We start from the raw sequence: 16,831 nt of genomic DNA on the forward strand, positions 1-16,831 counted from the left end.
GTTAATTTGAAGGTGAAATTAGAGTCAGGTGTTTTCAATCAATGGGATGATAATCAGGTGTAAGTGGGCATTCTGTTTTATTTAAAGAACAGGGATCTATCAAAGTCTGATCTTCACAACACATGTTTGTGGAAGTGTATCATGGCACAAACAAAGGAGATTTCTGAGGACCTCAGAAAAAGCGTTGTCGATGCTCATCAGGCTGGAAAAGGTTACAAAACCATCTCTAAAGAGTTTGGACTCCACCAATCCAGTCAGACAGATTGTGTACAAATGGAGGAAATTCAAAACCATTGTTACCCTCCCCAGGAGTGGTCGACCAACAAAGATCACTCCAAGAGCAAGGCATGTAACAGTCGGCGAGGTCACAAAGGATCCTAAGCACAGAAGTTGTTCTACCAAAGAATTGTTAAAAAAGAATAAAAGTTAATGTTTTGGAATGGCCAAGTCAAAGTCCTGACCTTAATCCAATCGAAATGTTTTAGAAGGACCTGAAGCGAGTAGTTCATGTGAGGAAACCCACCAACATCCCAGAGTTGAAGCTGTTCTTTATGGAGGAATGGGCTAAAATTCCTCCAAGCTGGTGTGCAGGACTGATGAACAGTTACCGGAAACATTTAGTTGCAGTTATTGCTGCACAAGGGGGTCACACCAGATACTGAAAGCAAAGGTTCACATACTTTTGCCACTAACAGATATGCAATATTGGATCATTTTCCTCAATAAATAAATGACCAAGTATAATATTTTTGTCTCATTTGTTTAAATGGGTTCTCTTTATCTACTTTTAGGACTTGTGTGAAAATCTGATGATGTTTTAGGCCATATTTATGCAGAAATATAGAAAATTCTAAAGGGTTCACAAACTTTCAAGCACCACTGTAGTCACCTAAAATGCTTTTCAATTAACGTTTGCCCCATCAAAAGTTAATTAGTGCAATTTCTTGCCTTCTTAATGCGTTTGAGATCAAACAGTAAACAGGAAATAAAAACACAGTAAATAGCCCTATTCCACAACTGTAGTAATCCATATTATTATGTCAAGAACCACTCAATGAAGTAAAGAGAAATGACAGTCCATCATTACTTTAAGACAGGAAGTGTGTCTTAATAAAAATAAAGAAAAAACATTGAATTAGAAGGCATGTCCAAACTTTTGCCTCGTACTGTACGTCATGTTTGTCAGGATTGTGACATTTCCAAACTGATCATGCAATAGTTCCCATAAATCAGGCCTGCTAGTTGAATGATCTACTTCATGCAACAGGAATCCAGGCATCAAAAACAGTATACCGGTAGCTAGTCCATATTACTTTCACCTAAAACGCCTGCTATTTCAACCACTCTGTATTAAACATCACTAAGGGCTCTTTCATTTGGTTGCAGATAAACTGGGTGTTAGACATCAAACGCAGACTCGAGAGGCATCAGATGCCATGCCTGCAGATATTTTCAGATGAGATAAAGTAAGGCAGCTTCAGAGCTCAGGGTCCCCTTGATGTCGGGAAAGTGCTCTTAATCTGAGCCCTCTGGTCCTCGGCTTGGACCACTACACTCTTTATCGCATGAGGAACGAAGGTGGCGGTGACTTTGTGAAGGCTGCGTAACCAGCTCTGCCACCCTGCCAAAAGTGTGTGACCCAAGGAAGATTAATAGGAGAAAAGTGAGTGCACCTTGTAGCTGGGAAAAGTTAGTCCTATAACTCTTAAATAGGATGGTAGCAAGAGGCTTGAGAGCTATTTATCCGCAGTCTTTGTTTTTTTGGGAAGTGGAAAACACTTGTAGACTAAACAGAGAGTCATGCACTATGAAAGTGGTGCAAGGTTTGAGCAAAAAAAAAACAGTACAGTTCTTAACACTATACTCTATCAAAAAGAAATTTTTAACCCTTGCACTACAAAAAGTAATTGTGCTCTGCATGCACTTTACACATTCACTCAGATTACCAAAAGGTTTTCACGCACACAGGTTTTCTGTTCTACAGAGCATTGTGTCACTAGACAGTAGAACAAAAAATGAAATCAAGATAGCTACAATTTCAAATACAGTAAAACCAACCGTGAAGCACTTTACCAAAAATGACCAACCTCATTTTAACTTTAACCAATTCCACTCCTAAGAGTCCAGATTTTATTTGTTCAAAGGCTTTTTTTTAAACTCTGGGCAGAAGCAGAAGCTTCGATGCTCAGGATGACAAAATATAAAAAATACAGACATATCTTAACTCAATAGTTCTTCTGTGTTTGTACAGGAATTATTATCTCAGAATACACATACACACACTTAAGGTGGCATATGTAGTTGCATAGTATAAGAATACATGACCTATATCAAATAAATAAATAAATTGCTGATTCAATGATTTGTTTCAGATGCTTGACTTTGTTAATATTTAAAATTTATTAAAGCATATTAACAGTTTGATTTGAAAGAAAACAAAATACATATATAAAAAGTCAGTCACAAGAAATACCTTTTAAAAGCTTCAATGTTTGTCAGCTAATAAATATACTGGTTGAATTTATAATGAATTATAGTAGTAATGATAAAATGAAATAATGAATAACTAGTGGTAACTGTATAGTAGTTAAATGAAAGTTTGACAAGAAATCCCAAAATGATGAATATTTTGATTTTTGATCAAAAAGGCAAGTTTGCTAGATGGAGATAGGTGCCAACATTGATGTGCCTTTCAAGAATAAAGATTGAAGTGTAAAGAACTGAAATGTAGTTAACATTTTCAACAGTTATGTGTTAGCCATTTCCCAGTGTCAATCCCTTATCACAAGTCAGCACCACTCCAAACAAAGCCTATACATTTTCACACTCAACCATGTAGACACCCAGCTTCCAAAAGTGCTTTTCATCCCAAAACTATGGCCTGTTTTCAGTATGTGGCTCAAGTGGCAGCACCTTCACCATACGTGCCAATGGAAAACAGGGGCATAGAACTTAAAGCGTGAGTGACATTTTATGCAGGCTGCTTTTGTCAGACAGTTTTAGTTGCATGGTCACTCAGTGCAGAAATCTGTAGAGAAGAAATGTGTAATAATTCAGCACTACAATTACAGTAACACACTGGAGCTGAAATATGAAGCAGTTCTTTACACCAGGTTAATGCAAAGACTTGCTGATCTAGAACAGAGTGTAGCTTGTGAAGCTTAAGTGTGCTTGGGTTTAAGACACAGTCAGCTTATCCATGCAGCACACAATAAACCATGATATATCCACTCTTAGTGATATACAAACCCAGGCAGACAGTGGTTGAGACTGAAACGAAACACTACGGCACCGCATTACTCAAGACACTCGGTGTGGTTCAGTAAAATGTCAGTGCGGTACTTGAACTTCTTAAAGAGCCACAATGAACCAATTTACCCTTTTGTGGATAATCGGGAAGGTTTTGCTTTAGTCTGGGTAGTCGGATTGCACTCACTGCAACAAATTCCACTTTAGAAAGAACAGGGAGAAAACAAAAGGGGAAAAAAACAAAATAAATACTCTTTGCTTCTTTAAACTTCTTGTACCTATTGCTTTGAGAATGTAAAAACACACACAAAGAGGTCAGTCTTTTCTGAAACAGTATAATTGTTTTGACTCTATAAATATAATTTATATAGTTCTTTTTTCCATTCCCCAACTTTCACAATGGTTCTCCCATCTTCTTTTGGAAAAGGGATCCTACTTGCACACAACACACGCTCGCTTTCAGAAAAAAAAAATGTATTTAGGAATGGGCTACTTGCACACAAACTGATCGACGACCCTTGTGCAGCGCTTGCACTTGACATAGCAGCACCAGTGGAACTTGCAGTGGCAGCGCTCGACCAGCGTGGCCTTGAACTGGTCGTAGCCACGGCCACAGCACATGAGGGCGCAACCGTCCATGCCTTCAGAGGTCTTATTGCAGAGACGCCCTTGCGTGCCCAGCGAGCCCGTGCTGTGGTCAAGCACGCAGTAGTCTGGGCTCTGCTCCACGTACACCAGGTCGTTGTTGGTTGGTGGATTGAACTTGGAGTGCACCTGCACCAGCTTGCCACGCCCATTAATCTTCATGGATGCTGCGCTGTCATACTTCTCTTTTAGTGCATCACCCACTTTGCGGAAGTCTGCTAGCTGGAGCCAGCAGGTCTTCAGGCTGCACGAACCCGAAACGCCATGGCACTTGCATGAGACATGAGCCAGATCAGATACCATCTGAGGAAGAAGAGAGTGTAAAATATTCTTTAAAAACACCCCAAACATTTTTTTTTTATTTTTAACATTCAGACAATAAAATCCTGGTTAGCCTTTAGATAATAACTATGGTGGCCCTGAAGGGTAAGGTACGTTTAAAAAAAAAAAAAAGAGAGAAAAAGTTAGCTTTATATAAAAACCAGTCAGCTTTAAAAAGTTATCAAACCCAGTGAACTTGAATTTAATAAGTTAACATTGAAAACAATCCAACTTTAACAAAAGAAGTAGTATTTTTTCTTAAGAACACCTCTTCTTTAAAAAGTCAACTATAAATAAAAATCACTCAAAGTTTTTTTTTTTTAAACCTGTTAAGGTATTTAAGCCGAAATTTTGTTTAACTTATTTTTGAAAGTTGACTTTTATTTAAGTTAACCTTTAATACAACTTAAAAAAAGTTAAAGTCTTCCTTTGGAAAAAAAAAGTCAATATAAAAGAATTCCACTTTAAAGCTTTCTTTAAATAAAAGTCAACTAGTTTTTAGGTGCATTGAGCTTCAGGGCCACAGGAAATAATAAGATCAACTTTTGCATCACAGTTGCTTGTAAGTATTCAAGTCCTTGAAAATGTGTCGTATGTGACTAAGCAAGTTGCATGCCAAAGCATTTCACGCTAGTTTTCCACCATTTTTCATTCATTACTGGCTATTATTTAAACTCATTTTAATAGTCCGCACTTGACTGCAAAGTTTGAATCGGCCCACTCCGATCAGAATTTTTTCAGGTCTAGAAGAAAATTATTGGTCTTTTTACAACCTCCCTTACAAACTCAGGGGGGGGGGGGGGGAATCCACCACAATCTACAGTGATCTCTTCCTCGAGTTGGAGCACAACCTGATAAATCGCCTGATAAATCACCTGTACAGCTTAGCCTAATTCAGCAGGTGAGAACTGAGAGAACAGTTTGTTTGTTTGTTTGTTTGTTTGTTTGTTTGTTTGAAACATTTGTAATTGAGACATGTACCTGCCTCAGGTACAGTGCATGAATAAAGAGAGAGGTCATGATCAGATGAAGTCAGTGCTTCAGAAATGTGCAGATCAAAGGGCAGTTCTTGACACGCAGCAGGCCAGAGCAAGCTGTTACCCAGATGAGAGCCTGACATGCATTCTTATTACTCTCATAGTCTCACGTTCAGCTGCATTTCAACCATATAACACTCACTGCTGACATGGAACCTTAGCTTTCAGGACTGGAAACACTTGGTACATACATAAATAGTCCACTTATTCTACATGGTAGTTGTACTTGTTGCTTATAACACCCATGCACATCACCTGTAGACCAAATCTTAATTTGTATGTCTAGAGCAAAGGATGTTAAATAATAATAATAATAATAATAATAACCCTACCCCCATTCACTCTGTATGTATGTAACACCTTGATGTATCATTATAAAGATAGATTTGAAATCCCTGAGCTGATTTCCTATTCATGCCAACATCTTGGAAGTTCATGCTTTCAGAAAGGCATCATTTGCTCCATCTGAATAAAACCCTGGTACATGTTCCCCATATGTGTGGTGTGTATAGGCAGGTGAACTCTGAAATCACATTTGGGTGTGAACCAAAATGATTAGTCCAAGAGTGTCTTAGTGAGGAGATCTCAGCTTGGTTCCAAGATAACTCCAGCAGTCAGAATGCGATTAGACTTCCAGTGGGAAACTTTTTTTTTTTTGGTATGTTTTTGCAGAGCTGCTAAATTAAGCTGTGAGGTGCAAACTAAGCCAAAGTACAGACTTGAAGCACTGCAGAAATGCCATGTGTTCTGAATAGCTGGACTGATGAACAAAAAGAGAAATTAAATGCTGGATGGGCTTCGTAAAATGTTTCATTAATAATTTACAAAGTGCAAACTCCATGTTGTCTGGGAAGGTTCTCAGTCATCCAGGTCATCATAAATTGTAGGTGCTAAAGAAGTCTATTGGACTTGCTTGAAATTTTTGAAGACATTTCACCTCTCATCCAAAAGGCTTCTTCAGTTCAGTCTGACTAGTGTTCCATGTTCTTCATTCCTGAGAGATATTTGTGAGTTCTGTATGCACTTGGTAAAGGCTTGCTTTTCTGTGCATTTCTGACCAGGGAATGAAAGAGTTTTATGTGCATGTTTTCAGCTGTATGTGCAGCTCAGCCAAAGTATTTTATTCATTTTGGTGGATTTAATTATGTGCAGCATGAAAACAAGCAGCAAAGCATCACTTTTGGTCGGATTCGGACTTGAATAGACTAATAGGCGTAAAATTGCCCTAGAAGCTACTACCATTCCAGTTTCTTGTGAAAGTCAGGTTTCTGATAACTTTCCACAATGGTTCCATTAAATACTGGTACAACATATTGCCAAATCACTTCGTCGCTAATTTCATTTTACATTTATGCATGTAACAGTGCATTACAAACATACTTCACCAGCAATCTTAAGATATATAGTGAGAAATCCATAAAGACAAAAGCTCACCCTCCGTCCTGCTTCATTGTTATGGAGATTCATCAAGAGCCGTGCGTTCTCCATGGAAGTTTTCTCATAGGTCTTTTCTCGTTCACGGGCATCCACAAACTCCTTGCTGAAGCGGTAGCCATAGATGAGATTGTCTCCACAACCTCCCCAGAGCCAGTCTCGGGGAAGATCTTTGGGTCGAGCCGCCCTGCTGCAGCCACAGCTCGACAATTCGCCCTCTCTGCATGCTCGGCTCACTGCGTTCACAACACCTGCTGCACTGATTGCATAAGTAAATGCTGCCTCGCGACTTCCTGCACAAACAAATTGGAAAAATTATGATCAGAGGAGAAATACAAGCTTGTCATCGAGTATTTTAGACAAACTCACCAATGCAGTGATGCTTAGCATGATGCATTTATTCTTTAAGTTCATAATAGAAACAAACTTTTGGGTTTGTATTCAAGACCCAATTATATGGTTATACTATTTCTTTACAATTTTATCTAATCATTAGATTGAGAAGTCACTAAAAGAGATATTTTGTACATTTGAATGAATATAACTGTCAGTCATCAGTATCAGTCAAAACTTTGGACACACCTACTGATTCATAGGTTTTCTGCATTTTGACCATTTTCTACATTATAGAACAATACTCATCTCATTATCTCGAGCCGCTTTATCCTGTTCTACAGGGTCGCAGGCAAGCTGGAGCCTATCCCAGCTGACTACGGGCAAAAGGCAGGGTACACCCTGGACAAGTCGCCAGGTCATCACAGGGCTAGAACAATACTGAAGACATCAAAACTATGAAATAACACATGGAACATGGATGGAGTTAAGTGTTAAATGTATCCTATGTTAGCATCTTAATAAAAAGTAGCCAGCGTTTACCTTAATGACACTTTGCACACTATTGGCATTATCTTAACCAGCTTCATGAGGCAGTCACCTGGAATGCTTTTCAATTAACAGGCATGTCTCATCAAAAGTTAATTAGTGCAATTTCTTGTCTTCTTAATGCATTTGAGATCAAGCAGTAAATAAGAATATAGTAAATACCCCGATTCCACAACTGTAGTAATCCATATTATGTCAAGAACCACTCAACTAAATAAAGGAGAAACATCATCCATCATTACGATAGGAAGTGTCTTAATTAATGAAAGTCATCGAATTAGAAGGTGTGCCCAAACTTTTGACTGGTACTGTGTTTATATAGAATATATAAAATTTAATTCCCAAAAGACACAAAGTTGATTCAGAAATATGACAATGCCCCCTGCTGGTGGATAGACTTTCCAGAAATTCAGCAGCTGAAGCCATTTGAAAGGGCCCTCAGTTTGCACACAACCGTTCAAAGGCAATTTTCATATTACACCTGAGGGATATCCAAAAGACCACAGACGTTCCAGCATATACTGCATGTGAAGTTGACTATTCCCATCAGCGAGACTCCATTACTTCAGAAGACCTCATCATAGCCTATTAAAAGCTGTAGGGTTTTTCACAGACGTGGGATTTAGAATGTAATGAAATATCGGGGCTTTAGGGAGTTTTCTGTCACTGAAGTAAAGACATCATTCCATCTAAAACAATGCAGGCGATGAAATAAACGCGTGTAAAATAAAAAAAAAATTTAAAAAGTGAGACAGGGTGGAATGAACGTTTAAATTTGATCCAGATGGATCGGTTCTTAAGGAAGGTTTGGCCTGTAGAATGAAGGTTACTACTTTTTTCCTGATAATTTAGAAAGGTTTAGAAAAGATAGCCGAGCTGGTGATGGACATATTGTCCTCGAGATACCTCCCTCTTTCTCTCCAAACTAGTTTTCCATCCCTCTAGTGCCCCAACCTGTCTTCCTCTCTGTAATCTCCAGGACAAGCGGAGATGGACGAGGTGATCAGAGGGTCTTGGTTCTGCTAGGTCTGTGTTTGATTTCTATCGTTTGCATTTCATAAAAGATGTGTTAAGATCTATTTTATTTAACTGGCCATGTCAGGGTTGACCTTAATGATGCTTATAAATTCACAAGGGTGAACTTATAAGAAGTTGTTAACATCTCCTGAGATGGAATGGACAGCTATGAAGACTACTGGGAATTTACTCTAAAGGGAGGACAAAATATTAAGTACTTACTGGGAAATACACAAACAAAGCAAATTATGCAATGAAACAACTCAACCTGGTAATGAACCAAATCAAAACATTTGAACACAAACACTATATTCAAGCACATCGACATCTACCAACACTTCATCAAAATAATGTCATGTAATAATTTTAATTTTGCTTTTTTTTTTAAACCCTAAAATGTTCTAGTTGTTTGTCCTCCAAGATTAGCAAATATCTGTGCAGGTTTGTCTAAGATTAACAAACCATAGCCCTCAGTAGCATTTTGCAGTGACTAACATGCATTACCAAAATTACTATTCAAACACAAATCACATCATCAGTCCTCAGCCAGACTGCCTTGCAACCAGTTGCATTCCAAGGCAAAACATTTTATAGTTAATATTTGAACATAATCTCTTCATTAGCTAGCCTGATAAATGTCATTTCCCGTGTTTTCTAGTGTTCAAATATTGAGCATTGCTAGAGGGTAGGCTAACCAAGCTTAATTTAACATGATTTCATCATTTCATCAAAGGGATCAATAAAGTTTTATCTAATCTAATCTAATGCATCATCATCATCAAGAAAGGAAAATAAAACTCTAGCATACTTGCTGTCCTTATACTAGTACACCTCAAAGGGGGGCTGGCTCCAGCATAATTTTAAGCAAAACGTAACTACTCACCATTTTCAATGTCAGTTGCTAGCCGTTTGGAGGCAGCCTTCATTCTGATTCATTCACAGATGTCATTCTAAAAACATTCTGCTTGACCACTGTTGTTAAAAATGGCCTACCACGTGCACCCTCTTTGCATAAAGTACCCGTTGCCCCCTCAACAAATCAAGGAAAGATCACTATACTGCCAAAATAAAAACTATAATCAAAACACTTATATAAATAATAAGAACAGCTTGTTTAAAAAAAAAAAAAACTACCAGCTTAATGCACATCCACAAGTCATATTAATACTTCAAAGGAAATGTATTACAATAATACTAATAAAGCAGTCTTATTTACTGGCTACAAATTTTATCAGCTCTTTTTCCTCACTACATTTTCAGTCATTAATCACAATCTGAATAGCTGAAGGAGCACACTGTACATTCAAAAGCAGGACTTGCATCCTTTCCAAACCTCTAGTGTGGAGCTGGGAAGTTTTCAAAGTTCAGAATGGAGTTTGCACCTAATATATCTACGTTATGTAGGTGCCAGCCAAAGATGTGGTTTTAGATTTAGATTGATGATATACAGAATGTGTAGTGTCTCTTTAGCATTCTGAATGTAATAGAGATCACTGAGGCACAAGCTACTGTCCTTATGGCAAGAAAACCGGGCATGGAATTTAAGTGCTGCTACCAGGCCGTGTTTCATATAGAACATAGAAGTTGGCTTCACGTTTTGCTAAAAGCGAAGCTTTTTTCCATTTTTTGATAGACTTACCAATCTGCATGACACGGCCAAACACCGAGGAATTATCCACTGTGCTGCAGTTCCAGCGTCGGTGGCGGAACTGGTACTGGCACTCACGGATCCCCGTCTTGGCACCCTCACCAATGTACTGCATGTGGTCCTGGTACAGCTGGCACAGCTTCTTCTGGCCTTTGGACAAGCCTACCAACTGACTGCACAGCGGCTGTGCACCTATGATGTAAGCCTCGGGAATCAGTAGTGGATTCATAGCCAGAGACCTGCAACATGCACACAAACACATTCAATTAGTCCACCAGGAAATCTGATACACTGTGCAAATTATACGAGGGGGAAGCAGAGTGACCCCAACTATTCTCATCTTGTACAAAGTAAATCATTAGCACGTGTGGACACTCACGGAATAGAGCAGGGACTCTCTTATTCTCTTTCAGAGTCAGCTATACGTTAGATGTAAGAAAAGAGAACAGCATCATCTACATTATAGAAGCCTCTTATCCTGGGTAGTTCATCTCATATAGGTTTGGCTCAGAAAGAAATTGGAGTTTAGGATTAAGAGAAGAGAAACTAGCCTTGTGTGTCGTTGGCAAAGCTTGAGTGAATACTGAAATTCAAAGATAAACCCTAGGATTGAGACTCCAGTTCAGATAACAGCCATACTATATATGCTGTCCATGTGGATACTTCAGGAGAAGTACTGGGATAACATTACTAGGAATGAAGAGTCCTTGTTTTGTGCACTGCGAAGTAACGTCCAACTCAATCAGCTGTGTTCGGGTGAAAAGACACAGTGGCAAGCATCATATGCGGTAAAAGTAAACAGGCAGAAAATCGCAATGAAATCAGACCTTCCATCTTGGAAGGGGCAGTCTGTTTCAAATACAAGTCCTTCATTTTCTTCCAGCAAATCAAACAATTAAAGATGTTACGAGACAGGATTTATTGCCTTCTTCCTTTGTGTATGGAGCATGCAACCAAGCAGACTCGCTCCATTCAAGCTCACAATGAAACTGTACCGGGTTCAGGCGTCAGTGTGGAACTTACGAGGGCTGGAAATTAAAACACTCAAACCAAGAGGGTAAAACTATTGTACAACTGCCTGAACATTTTAACCTTGGATGGTTTTACAGTACTATTTGTTTTGCCATTTGTTAAAAGATCTCACGCGCAGTATTGAAAAATAAACCAATACATTGAGAAAAATAAATCCAGTAATCAGCAAAAATTCTCTTCTCTATATTCAGCTCATCTGATCGACCAATTTTGCCTTTTTCTATTAATGGAAATAGGACGGACAAGCCCATAACACACACACAAACACACACACACAAACCTACACAGTTCGTGCCTGTGCATATTTGGAAATTCATTGCAAAACCACAGCATTCTATGTTTTATATAATATTCATCATTTTGGTTTGGCAATACAGGGGAAAAGAAAATAAAGAGGGGGGAAAGTCAGAACTGAGCAAAGGCGTATGTGCTAAAGTCAGCATGTATTTTCAACCCCCCCCTTATTTTAGAATGTGGTGGGACACAGAAGACGGAACCAGACCGACTTCAGCCACAATATACAAGAAAGATGATGATGATGAAGAGAGGGTGAGAAAGGAAATGCACAAGAGAACAACAACAAGAAAAGATGGCACATTAGTCACTGCTTTCTTGCTGATCCATTATCCATGCTTTGTCTGGCCATCCTCACAGTCCACCATTCTCACACACGCACAGCTGTGTTTGTCTTAGACAGTGTATATATTGAGGATACATACCACCATGAGGTAGCCTCCACCACCACTTGCATGAAGAAGGCCAGGAAAGTGATGGCAACCACTCCATGTCGTGTGTCTATGGCTCTGACCCAGCCCGAAGAAGATGGCCTCTTCATGAAGAGCATCCTGAAAGAGAAGCTCTGGAAAGAACAAATAAAGCTGGTAAGCTGGTTTATAAAAGGCAGCACTTTGTCAGAGGGTAGCGTGTTACACAACTTAACTCTGTATGCTTCAACTGGTACCCATGAACATGTTAGTATCCATTCATAGTTTAAATGCCTCTGTTGGTGTACACGTGCATACATATGCCTTCAACACTGTGCAAGATTCAGCAGCTTAAGGCTTTCACAATACCTGACGGTCACAGATCACATGGAACTAACTGGCAAATGCACAGTCATAAAATGCATTGTGTTTTTCAGGCTCCTCTTCGTAGCGTGCAAGCTGCTGTCCATGATGAACCGGCAAGCAAATTTAAACAATCCTCTCTCTATTTTCACCATTAATATTTCAAAATTAAACAACAAACCAACTGGCCAACCCAACCAGAGAACAAAGAATGTGGAAGATATCTGATATTTTGTACAAATACAAGCCTTGTGTGATTTACTGGTTTTTGTGACCTAGATGAAAGGGTGGGCTTGTTTCCACATTGAAACTGTTTGAGAAAACGCTTTTTGAGGTTTAACATATTTGCTCAGATCCAAAAAACATCGCTCAGCTGATGGTAATAAGTAACGGGTATTTTATGGTCAGTCTACCATGAAGTACAATGTATGCAAGATTTATTTAATGGATGGATTTTAACTTATAGTAATCTACATCAGCCAAGACCAGACAGCAGGCCTGTAGCCTACCGCTGTGTGATCTAAGGGGAACTACTTGAAAAAACAAATTATTTCCTTTCTAATTCATTAAAAAAAAAAGAGGTTGAGCTCAGTGTGGGTGTAAAAGTTTTGGGGTTTTTTCAAAAACGTACAGTACATCTGTCCCAGGACGATAGGCAAGCATCTGTATACCTGTGTTTGGTCTGGTCAGGTTAAAGATTGGGAGTAACTACTTTATTGGACTATGTTTGGATTCAACACATATGGATTGCAACATTCAATCAGAGTGAACAAATTATATATATTATTTAGACAGTCATTTATGACAGAGCTCGATTATGTATTACAGTCTCCTGTGAAAGGTCAGTAGAAAAGTGGATAGTATGGTGGCAATAATAATAATCACATTGTGCAGTGCTACTTGTAAGTAAATTGAACAGGACGTATCACACACACACACTCGCATTTAAAACACTGTGAAATGACGTAAAACGACATTTTCTCGTGCGTTGTTTGATCCAGGCCGAAGATTAGGCTTCACACTACCAGATTCGACATGGAGAAACGATTAAATACCATATTTTAAATGAACTAAAATTCGGAATATTTTACCACTTTAATTAAAAATATTTACCTTATTGTGGGCATTAAGGCACGATGGCAGGTTTTCCGTTTGTTTGTTTGTTTGTTTATTTTATTTATTTATTTTTTGTCAGGACGGCTTTGGCTAAAATAGTTTCAGTTAAGTACCTAGTGTCACATGGAATTACCACACTTCAGAGAAATAAAACCTTACTTGTATAAACCTTTGTACCAACCGCAGTAAAATTTCCCCGGAAACTTTTGAAACGAATGCCGAGGAATTTGTTGATTTTTCTTTCCCCGATCTTGATAGACTGCATTCCATTGCGCCGAAGCATTTCAGTGTATTAAACATTCACGCACGCGGCTGAAATTCACACAAACAGGTTAAAACGAAGGGAACAAATTAAAGCGAATGTTTACGCCACCCCTAAAATAAATAAAAAAAATAAAAAAATAAAATAAAACTAGTTGAAGATTTTCCAGGAGCCGGTTAGAGTCCAGTTCTGATTTGGGGAGCATTTATAAATAGACTCATTTGTCATGGTTTACATTTTGCAGAGTTTAGTACGAAAGGAGGCCCCGCTAATAGTCATTAAACTGTGCGCCAAGTTCACCGTCACTGCGCCTGAACATGTGGTTTTATTTTAGCAGTTTTAACCCCGTTGATGGGATAGTTAGAGCGTGTTTTTACTGAAAAGAGAGAGGGAGAAATGGGCACAGAGTGTAGGTATTTAGTAAAACGTTTTGCTGAAGTTTGTCTTGATAAAAATCCAAAAAAGCAAAATGAATTGGGTCAAAATCCCACCACTCTTCTTATTTACATCAACAAAGTCTAATGATAAGAATACAGCACCATGATCAAAATTAAACTAATATGCATTCATGGAAGAGTAGGAAAAATTGATGATTATTATTATTTTAATCGGAATAAGCTTGAATAGAGGTTTTATGAATAGGCAGCACGTACAGGCTACGTGGTGAATTTTAGTATACAGTATGTCCTGATTTCTGACACCTGCATCTTTTCTGTAAGGAAAAAAAAATCGCTAATTACTGAATTTTTGCGTGAGAAAAAAAAGGTACTATTTCGGAACAAAGCCTCAATCTGGTGATGTTATTGCCTTCATCAACTGATTATAATGTAGCCTATTTATCGTCTTCAGAATAGTCAGATTTACTAGGACATGATTATTCTCTGACCTCCGACAAAACCATGCTGTTCCTGAATTCGTGCATGTGTGCATGTACACACTCCTCTAAAATTAGCCAGCACTCATCTACAGCTCTCACTTTTTTTAAACCAAATCCTCAAAATTATTTTAAAGACCAAAAACTATAATTACAGTACTTATAACTTCGTTTTCAGAATAAACATTAATCAGTGTCAAGTAGGCTACATTCAGTAACAGAATAAATGGGAATACGAAAAGCAAGCATTATGCTTGCTTATTATGTAGACCAAATACTATATGACCTGTGTCAAAAGTTAAAGGAGAGGGGAAAAAAGACTTAACATGTTCATTACTTTTAACATCATGAATAAGTAACACCGAGTAAAATAGGTACAACAAGGATATTTAATTGGTTGTGTTATGGTGCCCCAATGCTCATCAATCCTGCGCAACAAAGGACGCATACAGAAAGAATTTCCGAACTTGATGCGCAAATTGTTTCAATTAAACATTGTTCAGACACAAGTGTGTGTGTGTGTGTGTGTGTGTGTGTATAGTTTATTGAACTTTGTGATCACTAGAGGGAGCCAGCTCCAACAAATTGAGCTGCAAATGGCTCTTTCACTTCAGGTAGACTACCTTTTTAAGTTTCTAGAATTTTTAAAACTACTTAAAATTGTACACAACTTTGCATGGTAAATCCTGATCACTTACCCTGTGTAATATCATCAAACGCACATTTTATTCCTTTAAATCATGGGCCACAAAGCAACCTTGTAGACTATTAAGACACTTGAATTTAAACGTGAAAAACAAACAAACAAGACTTACAACGAAGTGGTTCGCCCTGAAGAAGCCTCTTGGAATTGGTGGATTTGGAATTTAAAAAAAAATTCCAAAGCAGATCCCGTTTATACTTATCCGACTTCCTCAAGGTGTCTCTGATCCCGAGACAGTCGCAATCCACAGCGCGGTAAAGGAGCAGGAGCTCGCAGGTCCGACCTCTAAGTTCAGCTGGGAGATGGGCACGAAGGGTTTGGATATGAGGGTTGAGGGTAGTTGAGACTATTTACAGTGAGCTAAAGCAATCCAAATAATTAGTGCCTTTTTTCATACAGAGGCGTGGGCACGAGCTTGCGGAAACACTTACCGACACATAAATTCACAAGTAAGTAAGGATGCCGCGGGAGAACGCGTCTTTTCGTCCTCAGAAGTTCCCATGTACGAGTACGATTTCACAGGCGATCCTGCGTGTTTCAGAGACTCTACTGGGGGGGGGGAATCGCGCTTTCGACACAAAGGTTAATCCAAAAATGAAGCGGTGTTTTCTGTTCTGCTCTGCTCTACCTGTGTTACAATATCCACACGGTGATGGCTGGCCACAAAGACGGCGCGTCTACTGGACTCTCCATTCCACCCGCAGCGCCAAACTCTCCATGTTTTCAAAAATAAGCAATTGTTGTTGTTGTTGTTGTTGTTTTTCCAAAAGTAAGGCGACTGTAACAAACACTCGGATGATCAAAACTATAGGAGAGTTTTTGCAACCCTTCAAAAAAAAAAAAAAGTGTACTTCCTGACCGGACGCGACGTTCTGGCCGACTAAGAGCGGTGAAATGATGTGAACACAAACTAACGCTCCTCTTCAGTTCTGTCACCTGCGCGCACTCGCTCTCTCACTCGCTCTCCTTCCGCCCCGCCACTCGCTAAATCCCACTACTGATGCGCACAAGGGGGGACACCTCAAGCTTCTGCGCATGCGCCTAGGTCCCTTTCAAACTTCCTCGGATAGCGTAAAACTCCTCCACTGAGTAGAGCTGCGAGTCAGAATAAAACCCGCCCAGAGACAAACAGCAGTGATCCACTTCTCTGTCTTTCACGTGGATAGTTCCGATACCATGGCGATTAAAATAGTATAGCCTAATAAATTGACCAATTGTGTGTGTGTGTGTGTGTGTGTGTGTGTGTGTGTGTGTGTGTAAAAATGGTATATGTGTTGTAGGAAGAAATGAATTTGGTTTGCAAACTCTTTCTTCAGTCAGGAAGGAACTGACATTTGCATCTGATCTCTGAAAAATAAACGAACCGAGAGAGAGAGAGAGATGATGATGATGTAAAGATGCTGCACTGCAGAACCATAGACACACAGGTGGAACATTTCTTTCTCTTGTTTTAGGCGATACAGGAACAGCAGTCAGTGTGTAAAAGGCGCAGAGCTCCTCGACATCACCACCATCACCGGGTACAACTCATCTCATCTCCTCTA

The 16,831-nt window shown here is 39.1% G+C and overlaps 1 protein-coding gene across 2 annotated transcripts; it reads right to left on the minus strand.

Annotated features, from left to right (window-relative positions):
* Nucleotides 1-2,091: 2,091 nt before the first annotated feature.
* Nucleotides 2,092-16,378, minus strand: wnt5a (wingless-type MMTV integration site family, member 5a). 2 transcript variants are annotated; one of them, XM_060931679.1, is made up of 6 exons: nucleotides 15,719-16,378; nucleotides 15,400-15,582; nucleotides 11,985-12,124; nucleotides 10,225-10,472; nucleotides 6,687-6,979; nucleotides 2,092-4,197 (listed from the first exon to the last, which is right to left on the minus strand). In XM_060931679.1, the coding sequence occupies exons 3-6, from the start codon at nucleotides 12,107-12,109 to the stop codon at nucleotides 3,739-3,741; spliced, it is 1,125 nt and encodes a 374-aa protein (XP_060787662.1). In that variant the 5' UTR covers nucleotides 12,110-12,124; nucleotides 15,400-15,582; nucleotides 15,719-16,378; the 3' UTR covers nucleotides 2,092-3,738. The 2 variants fall into 2 exon arrangements, with proteins under 2 accessions (XP_060787662.1, XP_060787661.1); XM_060931678.1 differs by having other exon boundaries at nucleotides 15,400-16,378.
* Between the last annotated feature and the right edge of the window lie 453 nt (nucleotides 16,379-16,831).

This window comes from Neoarius graeffei, chromosome 10 (genome assembly GCF_027579695.1).
Source record: "Neoarius graeffei isolate fNeoGra1 chromosome 10, fNeoGra1.pri, whole genome shotgun sequence".
Classification (NCBI taxonomy): Eukaryota; Metazoa; Chordata; class Actinopteri; order Siluriformes; family Ariidae; genus Neoarius; species Neoarius graeffei.